The following is a 19,807-nucleotide window of genomic DNA, read 5'->3' on the forward strand; positions in this document are numbered from 1 at the left end:
CGATTTTTGAGCCTTACGACTAACGGCTGCATGCTGTGGCTGGATGTCGAGCGAGACCATGAAGACGACGCCGGCGGCGGAGGGCCAGCTGACGTGACTCGTATCCCCGAATTGCCTCGGCAAAACTCGGATAATGTCGGCTAATCTAGAAAACACAGAATTTAGACTGGAAGGGGGGGGGGTACCCCCCCTCCAGACTAGAATCTAGAACGGGGTCCTTTTTCGAACTCCGCTAGCCGGAACGGACTCATCACCATTTGGGTCATCGGCTAAGCTCGGCTAAGCTGTTTAGAATAGGATCTGGTTTAGAAAGGGCCACGGAAAGTCATCCACTGAAAGTACGGAGGACATAGTTTCGGACCTGACATGGGCGCTTGATAACCTCATCGATTGCAATTGCCGATTTGAGCAATATAAAGCACACGGTCCGCGATTTTTTTTTTCTCTTCTCCTCTCCACTCGAACCCACCAAAATCTTTTCGCTCTTTGTTCTTTTACTTCGGGCTCGGGTGGAGAGGAGACCAGACACACTAAAAAGCTCAAGAATAATAATTTCATGTCACTCCCAAGCCTAGCAGATCTTGCTGTTCGACCGACTCTTCTACGCTCCCCGGCAAGCCAATATCAAGTCCCTACACCGTTGGCCACCACTGTCCAAGGGGATCGAAATGACAATGAGGACAGTCTCATTGAGGCCGTCCTCGAACTAAGCGACGGCTCGGCATACAGAGGTATTAGTTTTGGTACACAAAGCAAAAGTGTAGCAGGAGAATGCGTCTTCCAAACAGGTAGGGTCTTTCCCCCCCTTCCATACGCGGAATTACAACAATGATATTTTGTGTCTAGGAATGGTCGGATACACTGAGTCGCTCACCGATCCGTCGTATGAAGGCCAAATCCTCGTGCTCACATATCCTCTGGTTGGCAACTATGGTGTGCCCGAGCGACCAAAAAACCCTCTTGAAGACCTACCCATTGAATTCGAATCTTCCAGAATCCACGTAGCAGCTCTTGTTGTTGGATACTACTCCGAAGACTTCAGTCATTTCCTCGCAAAATCCTCTTTGGGTGCTTGGCTTAAAGAGAACGGTGTTCCAGCTATATACGGTGTTGACACGCGTGTTCTCACCAAGAAAATTAGGGAACAGGGCTCTATGTTGGGAAAGGTTCTCGCAAGGAAACCAGGACACAGACTTCCTTCCTCATTTAGGGCCGCAGAGTCGAGGGACGTATCAAGAGCACCTTCGCCCCACCATCTGCAGTCTGCCTCATGGAGAGAAAACTACATCGACATTCCTTTTTACGATCCTAACCAGACCAACCTCGTTGCCGCTGTCTCCATCCCCCAGCCAAAGGTGTACAAACCGACCACCGAACCGGTCATGCATCCTACTAAAGCTCGCCCAATTCGTGTTCTCGCGATCGACGTTGGGATGAAGTACAACCAGATTCGATGCTTCATTCAGCGCGGTGTCGAGCTCAAGGTAATTCCATGGAACTACGACTTGTTAGCCGAAGAGGAGGATTATGACGGGCTCTTTATTTCGAACGGTCCCGGTGATCCCACCTTGGTCTCCGAGACTGTTTCCCGCATATCCAAAGTTCTCTCCTTTCAAAAAGTCAAACCCGTATTCGGGATTTGTTTGGGTCACCAACTTCTTGCGCTCGCAGCTGGTGCGACGACTTCTAAGATGAAGTATGGTAATCGTGGACATAATATCCCGTGTACAGATCTCCTCTCAGGACGTTGCTATATTACCTCCCAGAACCACGGGTACCAAGTGGATGGAGGGAACTCACTACCTGCTGGGTGGAAGGAGCTGTTTGTGAATGCCAACGACGGAAGCAACGAGGGTATCTACTGTGTTGACAAACCTTTCTTCTCCGTTCAATTCCATCCCGAGTCAACTCCTGGCCCAAGAGACACAGAGTTCCTCTTCGATGTCTTTATCAGGAATGTGGTGGATTGTGTCGCTATGGATGGAGTAGGGCTCAAGCCACTCGAGATGCCCGGTGGAAAGAAAGAAGAGAACGATAGACGCGTTCCACATGCTCAAGTCACAAAAGTTCTCATTTTGGGTTCTGGTGGTCTTTCTATCGGACAAGCCGGGGAGTTCGACTACTCAGGTTCACAAGCGATCAAGGCGCTCAAGGAGGAGGGAATCTACACCATCATGGTAAATCCTAACATTGCCACCATCGCCACTTCCAAGGGTCTCGCCGATAAGGTCTACTTCTTGCCAGTCACACCTGACTTTGTTAGGAAGATCATCAAGTACGAGAAACCTGATGGTATCTATGTCACCTTTGGAGGACAAACGGCCCTGAACGTCGGTATCAAGCTAAAGGATGAGTTCGAGGAGCTGGGGGTTAAGGTATTGGGAACCCCGATCGATACGATTATCATGACCGAAGACCGACAATTGTTTGCGAATGCGATGGCTGAGATTGGTGAGCGGTGTGCGAAGAGTTTCTCGGCAACGAACATCGAGGAGGCCGTAGCCGCGGCAGCTGATATTGAGTATCCGGTGATTGTCAGAGCAGCATATGCTCTGGGTGGGTTGGGAAGCGGTTTCGCGCAAGATGAGTCTGGATTGAAGGCGTTGTGTGAAAAGGCTTTCGCGACTAGCCCTCAGGTTCTGGTGGAGAAGAGTATGAAGGGATGGAAGGAGATCGAGTACGAAGTCGTCAGAGACTGCAGAGATAACTGTATCACCGTCTGCAATATGGAGGTACGCTGGCTTGCTGTTCTTCCCATTTTCAGAGACTGATTCTTTTGCAGAACTTTGACCCATTGGGAATCCATACCGGTGACTCCATCGTCGTCGCACCTTCTCAGACCCTCTCCGACTCGGACTATAACATGCTCAGAACGACTGCTATCAACGTTATCAGGCATCTCGGCGTCGTCGGTGAATGCAACATTCAGTATGCCCTCAATCCTGACTCGCAAGAGTATTGCATCATCGAGGTATGGAGCCGTGGACGTCTTGATTGCTCCTAATAAACATCTTTTTCAGGTCAATGCACGTCTTTCTCGTTCATCCGCACTTGCCTCCAAAGCTACAGGTTACCCTCTTGCCTTCATTGCCGCTAAGCTCGGTCTAGGGGTCCCCCTCAATGAGATTAAGAACTCGGTCACTAAAGTCACCTCGGCATGCTTCGAGCCCAGCTTGGACTACGTCGTTGTAAAAATTCCTCGCTGGGATTTGAAGAAGTTCAGCCGAGTATCACGACTGTTGAGCAGCAGCATGAAGAGTGTCGGGGAGGTCATGTCCATCGGTCGTACATTCGAGGAGACCATTCAAAAGGCAATTCGAGCCATCGATGACCAATTTAGTGGATTCACGAAAAACGATTTCGTTGAGAACATTGATGAAGAGCTCGTGAATCCTACCGACAAACGAATTTTCGCAATTTCCACCGCATTCCATCGAGGATACAGCGTCGATAAGATTTGGCAGATGACTAATATCGACAAGTGGTTCTTGACCAAACTGCAGTACATCTTCAAGATGGAAGTGTATCTCTCGAAAGAGGCTCTGAACATCTCAACTATTACCGAGGACGAGCTGAAAAGGGCTAAGCAGCTCGGGTTCTCGGACAGAGAGCTCGCAGCCTGTTTGGGGTCTACGGAGCTTGCGGTTAGGAGACTCAGGCAAGAACATGGGATCATGCCTTTCGTGAAGCAGATAGATACCGTCGCAGCGGAATTCCCGGCCTTCACCAACTACCTCTATACGACTTACAACGCCACCTCTCATGATATCGCCTTCAATGACCGTGGTGTCGTGGTTCTGGGTTCCGGTGTGTACAGAATTGGTTCTTCGGTCGAGTTCGATTGGTGTGCCGTTCGTGCGATTAGGACTCTACGCGATCAAGGTCTTCCCACCGTTATGGTGAATTACAACCCTGAAACGGTCAGTACGGACTACGATGAAGCAGACCGGCTGTATTTTGAGAACATCAGCCTCGAGACCATTCTCGATATTTACGACACGGAGAGGGCCAGGGGTGTCATCTTATCCATGGGTGGTCAAACCCCCAATAACATCGCACTCCCCCTGTTCAGACAAAACGTGAAGATATATGGAACCTCTCCTGAGATGATCGACACAGCCGAAAATCGATTCAAATTTTCACGACTGCTGGATACCATCGGCGTTGACCAACCGCTTTGGAAGGAGATGACGAGTATTGAGGAGGCCTATGCGTTTTGTGATAAAGTCGGTTATCCCGTGCTTGTTAGGCCATCATACGTCCTTTCGGGAGCAGCGATGAACGTCGTCTCGACAGCGGATGACCTTTCCAATTACTTGACTCAGGCCACCGCAGTCTCAAGGGAACACCCGGTGGTTATTACGAAGTATATCGAGCAGGCGAAGGAGATTGAAATGGATGCTGTCGCGAAGGATGGAAAGATGGTTATGCATTACATTTCTGAGCATGTCGAGAACGCTGGTGTTCACTCCGGGGATGCAACGCTTATCCATCCTCCGCAAGATCTCGACCCGCAGACTATACGCCAAATCGAAGATGCGACGGCAAAAATTGGGAATGCTCTCAATGTTACGGGTCCCTTCAATATCCAGTTCATCGCAAAGAATAACGAAATCAAGGTTATCGAATGCAACCTTCGAGCAGCAAGGTCGTTCCCTTTCGTCTCAAAGGTTACCGGGATTGATGCGATCGAGATGGCAACGAAGGTCATGTTAGGGATACCAGTTGAAATCTACCCCGACCCTGGACTACCTTCCGACTACGTTGGCGTAAAGGTGCCCCAGTTCAGTTTTAGTCGTTTATCTGGTGCAGATCCAGTTCTAGGAGTCGAGATGGCCTCGACGGGTGAGGTTGCTTGCTTCGGTAAAGACAAGTACGAGGCGTATCTCAAGGCCCTCATATCCACCGGAATCGTTCCTCCTGAAAAGAACATCTTGTTTTCTATCGGGAGTTATAGGGAGAAATTAGAGTTATTACCATCCGTACAGAAACTTCATGCTGCTGGATATAACATCTTTGCAACATCCGGTACGGCAGATTTCCTGGCAGAGCATAATGTACCGTGCAAGGTGAGTCTTTGATAGGTCTACCTTCGTAAACTAACATGTACTTTATAGTACCTCGAAGCCCTCGGTAACGACACTCGAGAACAGAAGTCCGAGTACTCTCTCACTCAGCACCTTGCGAACAACCTTATTGACATGTACATTAATCTTCCTTCAAAGAACCATTACCGTCGTCCTGCAAGCTACGCGAGCAAAGGTTATCATACGCGTCGTATGGCCGTCGATTTCGCTGTTCCCCTAATCACGAACGTTAAAAACGCTAAAATGTTAGCAGAAGCGCTTGTTCGAAAGTTGCCCCTGGATGTATCTAGCATAGACTCCAAGAGCTCTCATATCAGTCACACCTTTCCAGGGCTCGTTAACGTCGCTGCTTTCGTTCCCGAGATTGTTGTCAAGGGGAGCAAAGATTTGGTAGAGGCTACTCGAGCGTCGATCAGTGCTGGTTTTACGACCTCCGTGATCATTCCCCAAGGACAAAACAGCGGAATTGTCGACCGCCGAACTCTAGATATAGCTCAGGTGAACTTGTCCAGTGGCTCCTACTGCAATGTTGCGTTTTGTGTGTCTGCCTCTGCAGACAATGTTCAGTCAATCGATGACGAACTGAAAGCAGAAGCTAGAGCATTATTCATCCCCTTCCGAATCAATAACGTCTCTATTCCAATGACTGCTGTCGCCGCCCATTTCGCATCATGGCCTACAGAGAAACCAATCGTGACCGATGCCAAAGGCTCCGATCTGGCATCCTTGCTTTTGCTCGCCAGTCTGAATAATAGGAGTATCCACGTCACGGACGTGCAGACAATTGGTGACATGCTGCTGATATCGTTGAGTAAGGCGAAAAACCTCAAAGTGACTTGCGATGTCTCGGTCTATGCACTGTTCTTCACTCGTGAACAATTCCCTTCCTCGACTTGCCTTCCATCTGCCGAGAATCAAAAAGCACTGTGGCAAAATCTCGATATACTCGACGCTTTCTCGGTCGGCAACTTGCCTTATCGATTGGGTATGGAAACTGACCACAGCGCCTCATTACATTCGGGAGTCGAAGAAGCCCTTCCTTTGTTGTTGACCGCTGTTACTGAGCGACGCCTCACATTGGAGGATATCAAGCTGCGTTTACATGACAACCCCGTGCAGATATTCGGTCTGCCTGATCAATCCCACACCCATGTTGAGGTCATTGTCGGACGTAAGGCTCCTTATCCTAAGCGTTCGACTCTCTGGTCTCCGCTGTACAGTGGTATCAAAGTAACTGGTGCTGTTCACCGAGTTACCGTACATGGGCAGACGACGTTCTTAGATGGAACCCTGTCTCATACCCCTCTAGGACGAGACATCTCCTCCGCGACCCTCCTTCATGCGCCTTCAACCGCCGCACCCCCTGCACCAAAGGAACACGAGTCATCTCAAACCAATTTGCTGCCTGTCACGTCGCATTCCATGGGATCATCATTGCATGGCCCCGCTGTCCGGCAAATTGCATTCGACGTTCCTCGCCCATCTTTCCATCGCCGACACATTTTGTCTGTGAAGCAATTTACTCGTCAGGATCTTTACGACCTATTCTCTTTGGCCCACGAAATGCGTCTGTTGGTGGAACGCAATGGCACTTTGGATATTTTGAAGGGCAAAGTGCTATGCACCGCTTTTTATGAACCTTCGACGAGGACGAGTGCTTCGTTTGACGCCGCCATGAAGCGTTGTGGGGGTGAAGTTATCCAGATTTCTGCCGACACCTCGTCCGTTGTGAAGGGCGAAACACTCGAAGATACTATCAGAACCCTTGGTTGCTACGGTGACGCGATTGTTCTTCGCCATCCCGATGTTGGAAGCGCACAACTTGCTGCAAAGTTCTCTCCCGTACCAATCATCAACGCCGGCGATGGCATTGGAGAACATCCTACTCAAGTAAGTGCAGGACGACATATGGCGAGATTTGACTTAAGATTTATTTTTTAGGCATTGCTGGATGTTTACACCATTCGTTCCGAATTGGGTACCATGAACGGCAAAACGGTCACCATTCTCGGTGACCTCAAAAATGGCAGGACTGTGCACAGTCTCGTCACCTTACTGTCCCTATACTCTGTGTGCCTCAACTTTGTTTCTCCTCCCTCTCTTTCTATGCCTTCCAATGTCGTTTCTACTGCTCGTAAGGCTGGTATTGTTGTCAACCAGTACGAGAGCCTGGAAGAGGTCTTGTCGGATACGGATGTTCTATACGTCACTCGCGTCCAGAAGGAGCGATTTACGAGCGAAGCTGAATGGCAACAGGTCAAGAATGCATACCGTGTGGATCATTCTGTACTCGCAAGAGCGAAGGAGGAGATGATCATCATGCATCCACTGCCTCGTTTGAATGGTGGGTTGACTTGATCTATCTTCTCTTCGAATGATTGACAATGTCCTTCGCAGAAATCGATCCCGAAGTGGACTTCGATTCTCGTCGTGCCGTGTACTTCCGGCAGATGCGATATGGTCTTTTTGTGAGTTCTGTTGTTTATTCAAGAGGTCCTCTTACTTTAATGACATCGCCTTTCCAGATCCGGATGGCTTTGCTTGCCAGTGTTCTGGGTCCAAACGTTTGAAAGATCACTAGACTGCACTTTCCATACATTTATCGATGGTTTATAGTAAGTAAGACATACTTGAAGGACATACTTAAAAGCCAGACTCTATCTTGCTGCTAATGCGATGTATCATCACACTCCTTGAATCACGAAATTTTATGTACGGTTACATTTAACCAAGAACAGAGTCGAAATTGACTCAGCGGTGAAAGAATTCATAGGGAACCAGGGGCTGCTACATGTATGTGCTACTCCACTATCCTTTGGCGGACGCATGGCTAGTTCTCCTCTTCAAAAGGCCTGTTACTCCAGTATGTAACAGTCTGTGCAAATCCGTTGGGGTTGTTGCTCTGATTGACAACTCCCTGTTCGTTTAGACTGATCTGGAATTGCGTCCCGACAGTGGACAAACTGTAGATGTGAACTGCCTCGGAATCTTCATCCACGGTTGCGATCTGGGCCTGACAAGACACAGTTTCAAGGCAGGTTTGTTCGTAATCCTACGAAAGCGAATCAATTTTAGCCCCACCAGTAGTTTCATGAACACGTACTCGATAAAAACTGTAAAGACCCGCCCCTAACGAGATACGTTATAACCTGTCGATGGGCAGGAAATTGCGAGCTCACCAAATACCATGATGTTATTCGATTTGACCACCCTAAGGGCCCATGCACCACCGTCGAAATTGTCAGGATCATTGTAATCACTGTTTACCACAAACGGTTCGGGAACAGCAGGCTGTGGTTGGTAATAGGGCTATGATGTTCTCATTAGTTCGACGTCCAACTCAGTACTGGCCGCTTGATAATTACCGTTTCAGTCTGAATCAAACCCATGTAGTGGTTATTGGCATTGTGAAGCTGATATTGATACAGCGTGAAATGCTCAGCTGCAGGGAGGGGAATGAGAAACAGCGAACACGACAATCACACAAAACTTACATCCTGCACCAGTTTCATCAATTGCCGGTCAACATTTCACCAGTACGAAGAGGACGCACCAGTTCCAATCATCCATGCCGGCCCCTGGGATTCCGACAGAATTCCGCGTCCCCCATAGATTGAAATTTGCGTCGAGCCATCACCGTCAAGATTGTGGTCTGCGACCCAAACCCAAGTCCCCTGATTGACAATTCGCATACGTTAGTAGAGCCCAGGGCTCAGACTAGACTGATCTAGCTCTGACCTCGAGATAGGGAGTAGAGGAAGGTTTCAGATGTAATCCAAGGAATGCTCCGAAGCAGTTATCAATGAAGGCTCCTGCACCGCGTGTTGGACAATTGAGCTGAAGGTTTGTTCCGTCCGCTTGACACCACAGTTAGAGGGGCAAGCTATTGTTCAGAAAGGTCGACTTACATCCTCCAATTCTGTACATCTACGTTCAAATCGAGCCGGACAGATCAGCTATGTATGACTTACTTGACGTGGGAGTCCCACATGCCCGTACCACCGTTGACTCCTGACGGTTGAGCAACGTTCCATTCCATAATGATGGCTCCAGGAGCTACATGAAAGAGAAGTTCAATGCTCGAACGTCTTCAATGGCGAACTTTGGTACCTGGTCCAATAGCTGTGAATATCATATCCGAAATCTCCACGATACCTTGACAATCTGGCTCCCCTACTCGAATAACAGGCTGTGGATTGTCTATGTCTTGGAATTTGAGGCCCCGACCAGCGATAGTGGTCCATGCTTCTCCGACGATGCGACTATCCGCCGGTATGGTTAGAGTAGACTTGACAATGTAAGTTCCAGCGTCAAAAAAGAAGATCTTGCATCCGGCAAACTAGAATGAAGACTGGTAAGTATAACTGATAACAAAGGCGGATCCTGGGTTCAATATACCTCGTCGAATATGGCTTGTAAAGCGGCGGTGTCATCCGTTCTTCCATCTCCCATAGCCCCGTGGTCCTTGACACTTATAATTTGAGAAAGCTAAGGACGACTTCAGTTAAAACACAGGGAACAGCTGAGAGACACCGACGGCGTAGGACTCGTATTGAGGACGAGTTTTACCGAAAATATGTCCCGAGTCGTCGAGAAGAACGGAAGGCTTGTCAGGAGCAGGTATGGGCCCTTGAACGAATCTAGGTGTGCCGTCGGCGCCAGAGTAGACGTTGCCTTGACCCCAAGACTCTATAGTAGTCGTGCCTCCCGGTAATACCACCGAGCCGTTCAACACTCCCACCGCCGTTGGGACGTTATCGAGCTTGATGTTATTGAGAACAAGGGACCCTGAAAGGGAGCCGTTGCTGGGTTTTGAAGTCTGGATGAAGATGGGAGTGTTGATGACCGTAGCGTCAATGATTGCTTCTGCGCCGACGGACTAACAAAAGGATTAATGTTACTGAATATGGAAAAGGGCGTATACGGACCTGCGTTTCTGCCGTTGTACCGCCAGTCAAGATACTGAATCCGATCTAGCTTTCCATATAAGTGATCAATCATATATATAGAAGCGAAATACGCACTTGGCAATTGTTCATGGTGACGCGTTGGAAGGTCCATCCTAAGCCAGATTAAAGACAAAATGGAGGTAACAATGCTACTGACAATACTTACCCCAGTTCCACAAAGCCGAAACACCAGCCTGGACATTGTTGAATGTCGTGTTTCGTACAGTGAATCTACCATATAGTTGTCAGTACGCACCGCCACCCCATACGAAACTCCACCTCACTGTTGATTGCCGCCATGTATTCCGAACTTTCCTGTGAAACCCATTGAATATAGGTTAAGGCGGGGAGATGATGGAATTTAAAAGACCTCCGTTGAAGACCAGATCTCCCATATAGCCTCCACTGCAGCGTTCGTTAGCAACCACTTTCTTACGCCGGAGCGCGCTTCCTACCTGCCGTTTTCCATCCAGATCCCTGTTGATCCAGGAGTAAGCGCTTCAAGTATAACAGTCAATCCTTCTAAACGCACCTCGATGAGCTGTATCATTGGCCGTAGACATATGGAAGACAATATTTGTTAGACTCGTGGCCTGGGATACCTGCCAATGAATCCCAGTGCCCGCCTCGTTTGTAGCGGGTACTCTGGGGGCCAAAACAGATTCAGTACGTGCCCTGAGTTGAAAAATGAAAGTACGGATTCTTACTGTCTGAGGTCTATTTCGAAGTTTCGCACGGAACGAAAGCTAAAGTCGTCGGAGGTTCAAGATCCAATAAACTCTGTATTGCTCGCATAGATACTCACAAGTTGTTTTGATTGACGAACCACTGCGCGCCATTCCCTCCAGGAATATAAGGGTCAGCATCTACCAAACGTAGATATCGTAAGCACAGGGTAAAAAAAGCTCGATGTCGCTCACCTATGACAGCGAGTCCGGTGAAGTTTTCGGATGCAACTAAGGTAGGCAGCTGCCTTGCATCTCCAACAAGTTGGGTATAGTAGTATGTATTCAAGGGGGTCGAGACAACATAATTTCTACCCGTATGTAATGAGACGGGCGTGTCGAACGCGAAGAAAACGAGGACGCACCCTTTTGGAAAGTATACAAGTGCCGGAGATACTCTGCGAAAATTTGTCAATAGATTGTCGTAGATGCGCTTTATCAGGACTTCACGTTGAGGAGTTACATATTTGAGCTCCGCCTGCGCATCGCCCTCCAAACGAAATAGCGTTGCTGTTGAAGTTGATGAGTGAGGGAGAACGGTAACCTCGCAGGGACCATGGCAGGCATACTTAATCGCGTCGGTATCATCTGTTATGCCGTCGCCTTTCGCACCGTAATCTTTGACGTTGCGAAAAACGGGGTAGTCACTCGCATTGGGATGATACACGGAGACTCCTTGATCCTTGATGGTCTCCAACCAAAATGGTTCTCCGGGAGCAGCGAGACCAGGACCTAAAGGGGCCGAGCAAGACGTCCCTAGAGCATTTACAGAATAAACGCAGCTAAGTATAGTCCCGAAAGAAAAAAGAGATAGGATCATTGAAGGTTTTCAAGGATGGTAGAAGTTGGGTTGTAAAGGAATGTGTGGTAGGCTAAGGAATGGGAGAAGCTGTATAACTTTCCTCTCGCGCATTGAACTCGGTTTTAAATCTAATGTAAAATAAGTCCTGTCAAGCACCATGAGTAGAGTAGACGGGAAGATCGTGATGGTAAGGAATGCTGTACTACACATATGTATTAGGCCTGACAGTGATTGAATATCAATATTCAATGAATTTTCAGGGTTAGCTGAGAAGCATCGCGAATAAGCACACTCATCTCGTCATCATACATGAAAAGCGCCTCCACTGACCGAATTGTCGATACTACAAGCCAATTATCCTGCTTCCAGATAGGTTGAAGACTTGGTTCCTGTAAAACCCCTGCAGGCAGCGTTCAAGATGTCAGTGCGAGTCATCAGGGCAAGATGGAAGTTGACTGGTTGCTGCTCTGTGCAATATTCCTTTCTTGACAGGATGCGAAAATCCACGGTCAGAGCTTGTGACTGGAGCGTCGGGCCCGCCAAGTGGTGAGAGCTGAGAACCGGTAACTTACGTACCCGGACCCCCTGATCATGGGGAAAGCCGAGCATAACCGGTTCTTCAGATAAGCTGGGTCTGCAGCTCAGTAATACGTTCACGCCCACCCTCCAGGAGCCACTATGTCAAACAAAGGAAGAAGAAGTTTCCTCATCGGTGGAGGTTGCACGGCCTTTATCAAGGTATGCCTTCATGTTGGTTTGGTTAAAGGATGAATCTAACGTGCGGGTAATCTTTATTTAGCCAAGGGCGACGAGGACCACCGACGATGTGAGTTCGGAGACCATAATCTCCTCAGCTGAGATCATAATACGAGATGTGAACTATATAGATGGGTTTGGAAGCTGCAACTAAGGCCCTGCTAGATGCCGGTACGTGTTGTCGTGTTTGCACACTGGAGGGTTCTTTATCTCATACATTTCCCAGGTATCACCTACGACTTGGTGGAACAGGCTGTGGTTGGATACGTTTATGGTGACTCTACGTGTGGACAGGTACGCCATCCAGATTGTCGTTCTACTGCTCGAAATCTCACATAAACCTCGAAGCGTGCCCTTTACAACCTTGGTCTCACCGGAATACCCATCACAAACGTGAACAACAATTGTTCCACGGGCTCCACCGCTCTCTTCCAAGCCAATAATGCGGTCAAGTACGGCGCGGCAGAATGTGCTCTCGCTCTGGGCTTCGAACAAATGAAACCTGGCTCTCTGTCAAGCAATTTCCCCGACCGTAAACCTCCAACGATGCTTTTAGGGATTCGAACATCTGAGGTTGAGCAACGGATCGGTGAAAACCATGGACCATCTGCTCCTAGGCAGTTTGCGAACGGTGCGAGAGAATACTTTCTGAAATATGGTGGTGGAGTTGAACATCTTGCTAAAATTGGTTCGTCATACGCCTTTGCGAAATCAGAACGGTTACTAAGTGAAGGACGATGACAGCATCTAAAAACCACAAGCATTCAGTCAACAACCCTTATTCTCAATTCCGGGATGGATGGAGCGTCGAACAAGTCTTGAAGGCACCAAAAATCACCAACGAACTGACCAAATTCATGTGCAGTCCAACCTCAGTGAGAGGCGGCTCCCTCGACCTGAAGTAGCGAGAGAGCTAAATCTGATCCTTTTCTCAGGATGGTGCTGCATGTTGCATTGTTGCATCCGAAGATTTTGTTCACAAGCACAAGCTCGAAAACCAAGCCATTGAAATTGTTGCACAAGCCCTCACGACTGATTCTCCTCTCACTTTCGAGGCGGACAGTGCCATGGAAGTCGTCGGATACTCCATGTCAAAGAATTGTGCAGACAAGGTTTTCAAAGACGCTGGTTTTGGACCTGGAGAAGGAAGGGACCAAGTCGGTGTCGTGGAATTGCATGATTGTTTCGCGGCCAATGAGGTGTGTGGCCATCGGCTACCAAATATCCCGTTCTCTAAACCTTTATCGAGTAGTTGATTATGTATCCCGCGCTCGGTCTTTGCAAGTTGGAAGACGCACCAAAATTGGTAGATCAGGGTGACAACACTGTTAGTCAATTTATCTGCATCTCTGATGGTGAAAGTGATAACTCGGTTTTTTTCAGTACGGAGGCAAGTATGTCATCAATCCTAGCGGTGGTCTCGAAGCTAAGGGCCATCCACTCGGCGCAACTGGATTGGGGATGCACTTCTACATCATGAGTACGTGCAGCGTTCCTTAGCCGAAATGTTTCGTGGCTAAAGATTATCTTTCGCTCTCCTATTGTAGTGCAACTCCGAAACTGTGAGAACCGGATGTGTACAATATCTCCCGGAATACTTATGCCGTTCCTTTTTTCAGGGGCGGGACCGATGCAAGCTCCTGGTCTCTTCGATACTCGCGATTCACGAGGTAAATACGGGTTGGTACACAACGTAGGGTTGGGTGGTGCTGTTGTAGTTTCGTTACTCCGGAGGCCTGAATTTTTCAAGTCTGATGGTCCAGATGGCAGAGATCGGTATGTTTCTTCTCGCTTCTGACTCAAAGTTTACAACTCAATTCTCGTGCCATCAGTGTTGGTTACAATCATGCACATGAATGTCGAAGGGTCACAATGTCAGACGTGGATAAGGTAAAGTCGAAGCAGGCGTCCAAGTATGTCTTGCAGCACGCTAAGCTTTGAGCTGCCACCTGCGCAAGTTATGTACGAGTATCTATCCCTTGTTTTTACTGGAACGCACTGTATTTTTGATTTGCTAATAGTACGTGATCGACAACGACACGAAGAATTCAAACGGCTGAACTCGACGCCTCGGCGCAAACAAGTCCAGCTATTCAAACTGTTTGAAGGGTTGTTCAATTTCGGCAATTGATTTCTATCTGCTATAAGATTCGTGGCCTGACTGTCAAAGCACACTACTTTGTTCGCCATTACAACGGCTCATGCAGCCTATTTTACCCATAGATTATTCCGTTTCACTTGCAAGTTCATCGACAGTGAGAAATGGTGAATCCGAAATTCTCAAGCTTCCTGTGGCCGTGATATATGATATATAATATCCCACTTATTTTGAGGTTTTGGTGGCAGCGTGAAGTTGAGCCAAGGCTTCGAACCATGACATAGCCCACTAGAGATACAGGTCGAAATACATCAGAAGTAAGGTATCCAAATGCGACGGGGATAAAGGTACATCAAACATCCAAAAGGACTAGTAGTAGATATAAGAGGCGAAGATATGCTCGACTGGAAGGAGATTCACGTCGACGGATCATGGAGAACCGCTAGCAGATATCGCCCATCTGCGCCACCAGCGTCAGCTATGTTTGATTATATATGAAAGAATACACTGATCTACCTGGAGATATCATGATTTCATGACGCTTCGTTCGAATGCGCATGAACTTGACGTCGTCCTAAAGTAAAGCAAAGAGTTCAGGGTAGAAGTAAGGCGGAGAGAGATGATATCGAACATACACTGTCATTTTCATTACCACTGATCTCGTCTAAACCGCTTTGAACGGTTTCAACTATTTTCCCGATGACCCCAGCATATTTTTTGCCTTTCTCCCCCTCAAAAACCACACCAGAATGCCGTATTATGCTGACGGGGTGACCTCTCGACAGTAGCATATATCCCAGGACAGACCGATGTGATGATAACAGTGACAAAGTTTGCTCGAGTTCTGGCGACATTCCAACGGAATGGCTTGTTGATGCATTGGATTGGGAGGTAAAAGTATGAGATGGCGCGGACTGCGCGGATAAAGACTAGTTCAAATGAGCATGATACTCGGGGAGAAGGATTTGACCAACCATATCGAAAGCGCCTAGCAGAAGGTTGTAGTTGAGTGTAAAGGTTTCGCAATGCAGACGAATTACGTAATCACGGCGCTTGAATGAGAAGCCGTTCTCAAGAGGTTGTCTAGATTTACGCTACATAACAGTTGGATAAAGTTTAGTGTTGATTTAACGTACTCTTCAAATCTTTGCATAAATCATGCATGAATCTTAACATTGTGAAGAGTTGAAAAGGCATGAATTCAACGTGAATTGGACATCAATGAGAATAATCAACTACGCATAAGTAAGCCATTCACTGAACAGAGCGTCAAGCAGTCGTAATAACCATGAGAAATAAAATAAGTGGATGATAATGCCAAAAAAAACGTTTCAGTCATGGATATGGAAAAAAAAATCGATAGCAAAAACGATAAGCAAACAAGACATGGATAAGAGCAGAGGTATATACGGCAAATATGCGTATGAGAAGATGATTGAAAGATGATGGACGATGAACGAGTGTGGGTAGAAGAGATGATGGCAAAGCAAAACGAGAAGGCAATGGAGGAAGAAATAGAGCAGCAAAATGAAAATAGTGAAAAGGGAAAATGCAACAAGGTGAAATGTAAAAACATTAGCTGAGGCGGGAGAGCCGCCTGTTGAGGGTCTTCCCCGGAACCATAGCCTTGAACGCACGGCGAACAATGGCAACTGTTGTATTGCTCTGATCTCCGAAGATTTCGTGCTCTGCTCCTGTTACAGGCGTAGAGGACATGACGCCGAGTTCATCCACCACAATATGCATTTGATCGCTGGATACCGGAGGAGGCATCTGTCTGCGGGTAGAATAGAACACTCGATGTCTCGCAGGAACGTTCTCCGGAGGTTGCACGGTGCTGTGTACAGGTCCACGTATATCTGATTGATATCCTTTTCCGACCCGTTTGACACCAGATGTGGCCATTAAGAACCGATCATACACTCCTTCAAGCTTGCGCTGGGCGGGAGAATCGGGAACCGGACGATCTGGTGTATACGACTCTCGCGGCGGATAAGGCTCGACAATCAGCGGGGAGGACGTCAGCTCATCAAATGACTTGCTGAATGGTGGAGGCGTATTGAGATGGTCAACATCATCCCGGCTCTTAACCGGGGGCAAAATAAATATACTTCTGTCCACGGCTGTAGACAGTCGAGGAGACGATGGTGGATCAGGTTCTGATATATGGTCAGTATCAGTAAACGCCACTTGAGAAAGAAAGCACCTTGATTGAGGGCGGCCGCTAATTCGGAAGGAGGTGTAATATGACACTGCAGAAGATTTCCATAAGACCTGCTCTTTTCTTTCCTCTTAGACGGAGATTCGTTCAATTCGAATGGGGAAGTGACGTGTGCAGGTGAAGAGATCGATACCGTTGCTCGGCGGGGGCGAGAGGGTGTAACATGAGGCTCAGGAGGAATGGCCGTAGGTTCGGTAGGTTTTGCAGACGTGATATAGAATGACATAGTCTGGTCAATGGCGCTTGAATCAGGCAGAGACTGATCGGAAAATATCTCGCTGGCCGCCAACACTCGCCTAGGGAGGCGGGATGTGCGGTTACTGTGAGGGCGAGAAGCAGGAGGCAGAGGGAGTGGCGGCAGGGTTGCAGCTTGACCATTCGTAAAGGATTGTCGGGCATCTTCAACGACGCCTGCCTTCGCGGTCAGTGCTGAGTAAATTTCAGTGCAATCATCACTTACGCTCTACGTTTCTCATCCATAGGTGGAGGCGGTCAACCTGATTGTCAGCGCCAACGCGTTCGTTATGGATCGCTCGTCTAACGACTGGTAATGAAGATTTGGCTGGATGTTCGTACTAAGCGGAGAGATACAGGCAGAAATAGTGGTGGTCACCTTCCCGAACGAGAGCCTCATCTTCCCAGGACTCCCTCTCGCTGTGACTGACTCTTGATTCCAGTTCCTCTTGCCTGTCAGTAGTAAGATCGCGAAGTGAGTTATTTCTCCCTAAGGTGGATGACTTGTATTTCTGCATAGTCCTGTCTAAAAAGAGCAAGTCAATCACACAAACACGACATTGGAAAGAGGAGCTTACCGATAGAGGCTCTGATTCTATGCGTGAAAAAGCCTGAACGCCTTCTTTCGATACTAGTTTGCATCACTGATTCGGGATCGTTTGTCGTGACATGTACCGCTGCAGCAAGTGTGGTCTTGTCAGAAGGTTAAGGGGAGACTTCAAGATGAATTATCGTACATGGAACGCGCATCGGGCTTGTCACGGGAATCTGCGGTAGAGATAAAGATGAAAAATCAGGATGGGAGGGTTCCCTATGATCCTGCTCCTTTTCGTCCATAACGGACTTCTTCCGATCATCCTCCCTCACTTGACCTTCGGAGGGTTCTTGATCCCCAGTTGCCACATCTCTCTCTAGCTCCTCAAGGCGCGATAGTTCTCTTAGCCTTTGCCTCTCACGTTCCCAATCTTGAACCCTCTGCGTAACATGATTCTCCTTCCCTTTGCCTTTCTTTGAAGGACCCGCTAGTTCGGCGAGCATTCCTACTCTGTTCTTCTCTGTCAATTGAACGCCAGATGGCTTGTTCACCATTTTGAGTGCTGGAATGTTGTTTTGACTTGGGCTGACTACGCCGAAAGGTTGACGTCTCCGAGGGTTTCCATCCGACAGAACGTTCTTAATGGTGACAGCATTCGGGGAAGTAGGAGGTGATCCTTTGATGGGAGACAGGTCGACTGGCTTGGGACCGGCACGTTTCCGAATGGGCGCTGATATGTATGTCAATGCGTCGTTCTTGTGCAGCAATAAAGTAACTTTACCCTTCGTCGCGTTCACTTTAGGTTGTGATTTGGACTTGTTCACCGTTTTGGTTCGCGCGCTGGAGTCCGGAGACACAATCCGAGACACAATCCGAGACTTGTCACCATCTCCATTACTCGGGGAGGTCCACGGTGTCGAAATATCCATCAACTTGGTAATGTCCTTCTCAAACACAATTGAGGAGCCATAGCTGGAAGATTTACCTGAAGGGAGTCAGAAGAAATGGTTGCATTGAGAAGGATGTCGCGTACGGTGGGAAGATTGAACATCGGTCATCCAGTAAGAATCCTTCATCGCTTCTGTAGCAGTACAACGCAGGTCGGCATTTGGAGCCAACATGCGTCGCAAAAGCTTCTCTACTCCTTTTGACATCTTCCAACTGCCAATCCACTTTCCCCTTAACTAGAAAAGACATCACTAAGAGAGCAGACGTGAAATATACATAATACATCTTGGACTTACGGTGCGTGACCAGTACTTCTCTAGGTCTTCGTGGGTTAAGCAATTATCTGTATCAGATTCTTCGAAGGGAGTTCGTCCAACAAGAACCTCAAAAAATGTAACTCCCAGTGACCACATATCCGACTTGCGAGTGTCGTGAGGGATGCCACGAGCACGTTCCGGAGAAAGATACTGGAAAAGAAAAGTTACGATCTGTCCCTGACAGGTGAAACAAAAAAAGCCAACCTCTGGTGTGCCGTAGGAGCAGCGACTGTGAAATGCAGTAGATGACTCTAGGTCATACGACTCCGCAAAGCCAAAATCACACAGGACTGGGACACCTTTCGGAGACATCAGGATGTTCGCAGGTCTGGAAGGATGTCGTCAACTCCAGGGAGGTTCAAGACTTATAAAACACGTACTTAATGTCATTGTGAACAACGCCACGCTTGTGAAGGTATTCTACGGCAGAAAGCAGGAATCGGAACCATCTTCGAGCGTACGTTTCGGCCACTTGTACTGTGATGAGGTCTGGGTAGTATGCCCTGCAGGAACTCGGTATTGACTTTTTGAGAAAAGACTGGGTGAGTGTAAACTCACATTGTGACGAGAGCATAGGAAGGAGTGAGAAGAAAGGAATAGAAGGGGATGATCGAAGGGTGGGGGTCTAACTTGAACTGTCGAACGATCCTCATTTCGTTCCATCTGAGATATTATGAGCTCGGGTGATTCTAAACAAGTCCTATTAAGACGTACAATGATTTGACGCGTGCAGCACTCGTCTTAACTTCCTCAGGTTTTCCCCCTCGACGATGAACCAGCTTGACGGCAAAGCTGCTTTTGAGAGATTGATCAAAGCTGTCACCGGTCGAGAGCATCTCGGTAGATCTGGGTTCGCATTTCCAGACGCTGCCCCAGTTTCCGAAGCCAACCTATAAGAAAGCTTTTTAGGTAGAGTAACTCGGAGAGCAAGCGATGGACTTACTTCTTTGATAAAGCGTAATCTGCGTGTTAGTTCCTCGTCGTCGCCGAAGGAGAAGACATCATTGGACTTCTCATGAGAGCTGCCGTGATCCATGGTTGACATGTGGAGGTAAAATTACAAAGGGGAACAATGGGGGTCGCTGGGACAATGGGAGGAAGTGGGAGTCGCCCAGAGACCTGGCGTTTCGATGCA

At 48.1% G+C, this 19,807-nt stretch overlaps 5 protein-coding genes across 6 annotated transcripts; 2 read left to right on the top strand and 3 right to left on the bottom strand.

Annotated features, from left to right (window-relative positions):
- The first annotated feature begins 398 nt into the window (after nucleotides 1-398).
- E1B28_012198 (uncharacterized protein) lies at nucleotides 399-7,741 on the top strand. Its single transcript, XM_043157283.1, has 8 exons — nucleotides 399-788; nucleotides 847-2,732; nucleotides 2,783-2,971; nucleotides 3,021-5,069; nucleotides 5,118-6,977; nucleotides 7,029-7,431; nucleotides 7,485-7,555; nucleotides 7,613-7,741. The coding sequence occupies exons 1-8, from the start codon at nucleotides 557-559 to the stop codon at nucleotides 7,655-7,657; spliced, it is 6,735 nt and encodes a 2,244-aa protein (XP_043004650.1). The 5' UTR covers nucleotides 399-556; the 3' UTR covers nucleotides 7,658-7,741.
- Nucleotides 7,742-8,510: 769 nt separating this feature from the next.
- Nucleotides 8,511-12,106, bottom strand: E1B28_012199 (uncharacterized protein). 2 transcript variants are annotated; one of them, XM_043157284.1, is made up of 23 exons: nucleotides 11,894-12,106; nucleotides 11,772-11,829; nucleotides 11,331-11,708; nucleotides 11,212-11,271; nucleotides 11,127-11,159; nucleotides 10,957-11,072; nucleotides 10,842-10,902; nucleotides 10,744-10,782; nucleotides 10,569-10,681; nucleotides 10,492-10,513; nucleotides 10,407-10,441; nucleotides 10,321-10,351; nucleotides 10,203-10,267; nucleotides 10,112-10,149; nucleotides 10,016-10,060; nucleotides 9,625-9,966; nucleotides 9,486-9,575; nucleotides 9,198-9,426; nucleotides 9,059-9,143; nucleotides 8,996-9,006; nucleotides 8,826-8,944; nucleotides 8,582-8,761; nucleotides 8,511-8,529 (listed from the first exon to the last, which is right to left on the bottom strand). In XM_043157284.1, the coding sequence occupies exons 3-22, from the start codon at nucleotides 11,579-11,581 to the stop codon at nucleotides 8,618-8,620; spliced, it is 1,929 nt and encodes a 642-aa protein (XP_043004651.1). In that variant the 5' UTR covers nucleotides 11,582-11,708; nucleotides 11,772-11,829; nucleotides 11,894-12,106; the 3' UTR covers nucleotides 8,511-8,529; nucleotides 8,582-8,617. The 2 variants fall into 2 exon arrangements, with proteins under 2 accessions (XP_043004651.1, XP_043004652.1); XM_043157285.1 differs by having other exon boundaries at nucleotides 11,127-11,271.
- Nucleotides 12,107-12,213: 107 nt separating this feature from the next.
- On the top strand, nucleotides 12,214-14,409 carry E1B28_012200 (uncharacterized protein). Its single transcript, XM_043157286.1, has 12 exons — nucleotides 12,214-12,301; nucleotides 12,363-12,389; nucleotides 12,451-12,490; nucleotides 12,546-12,613; nucleotides 12,668-13,007; nucleotides 13,064-13,194; nucleotides 13,255-13,518; nucleotides 13,572-13,646; nucleotides 13,703-13,799; nucleotides 13,867-13,881; nucleotides 13,939-14,095; nucleotides 14,152-14,409. Exons 1-12 carry the CDS (start codon nucleotides 12,242-12,244, stop codon nucleotides 14,258-14,260), a joined length of 1,383 nt encoding a protein of 460 aa, XP_043004653.1. The 5' UTR covers nucleotides 12,214-12,241; the 3' UTR covers nucleotides 14,261-14,409.
- A 243-nt stretch (nucleotides 14,410-14,652) lies between these two features.
- E1B28_012201 (uncharacterized protein) lies at nucleotides 14,653-15,448 on the bottom strand. The gene is made up of 4 exons (XM_043157287.1): nucleotides 15,392-15,448; nucleotides 15,053-15,346; nucleotides 14,934-14,991; nucleotides 14,653-14,877 (listed from the first exon to the last, which is right to left on the bottom strand). Exons 1-4 carry the CDS (start codon nucleotides 15,392-15,394, stop codon nucleotides 14,834-14,836), a joined length of 399 nt encoding a protein of 132 aa, XP_043004654.1. The 5' UTR covers nucleotides 15,395-15,448; the 3' UTR covers nucleotides 14,653-14,833.
- Nucleotides 15,449-15,606: 158 nt separating this feature from the next.
- On the bottom strand, nucleotides 15,607-19,804 carry E1B28_012202 (uncharacterized protein). The gene is made up of 14 exons (XM_043157288.1): nucleotides 19,616-19,804; nucleotides 19,387-19,562; nucleotides 19,231-19,335; nucleotides 19,053-19,175; nucleotides 18,877-19,000; nucleotides 18,652-18,822; nucleotides 18,441-18,591; nucleotides 18,189-18,392; nucleotides 17,610-18,137; nucleotides 17,451-17,549; nucleotides 17,252-17,398; nucleotides 17,099-17,200; nucleotides 16,624-17,049; nucleotides 15,607-16,576 (listed from the first exon to the last, which is right to left on the bottom strand). Exons 1-14 carry the CDS (start codon nucleotides 19,715-19,717, stop codon nucleotides 15,993-15,995), a joined length of 3,042 nt encoding a protein of 1,013 aa, XP_043004655.1. The 5' UTR covers nucleotides 19,718-19,804; the 3' UTR covers nucleotides 15,607-15,992.
- Between the last annotated feature and the right edge of the window lie 3 nt (nucleotides 19,805-19,807).

The sequence above is a fragment of the Marasmius oreades genome, chromosome 8 (assembly GCF_018924745.1).
Source record: "Marasmius oreades isolate 03SP1 chromosome 8, whole genome shotgun sequence".
NCBI lineage: Eukaryota > Fungi > Basidiomycota > Agaricomycetes > Agaricales > Marasmiaceae > Marasmius > Marasmius oreades.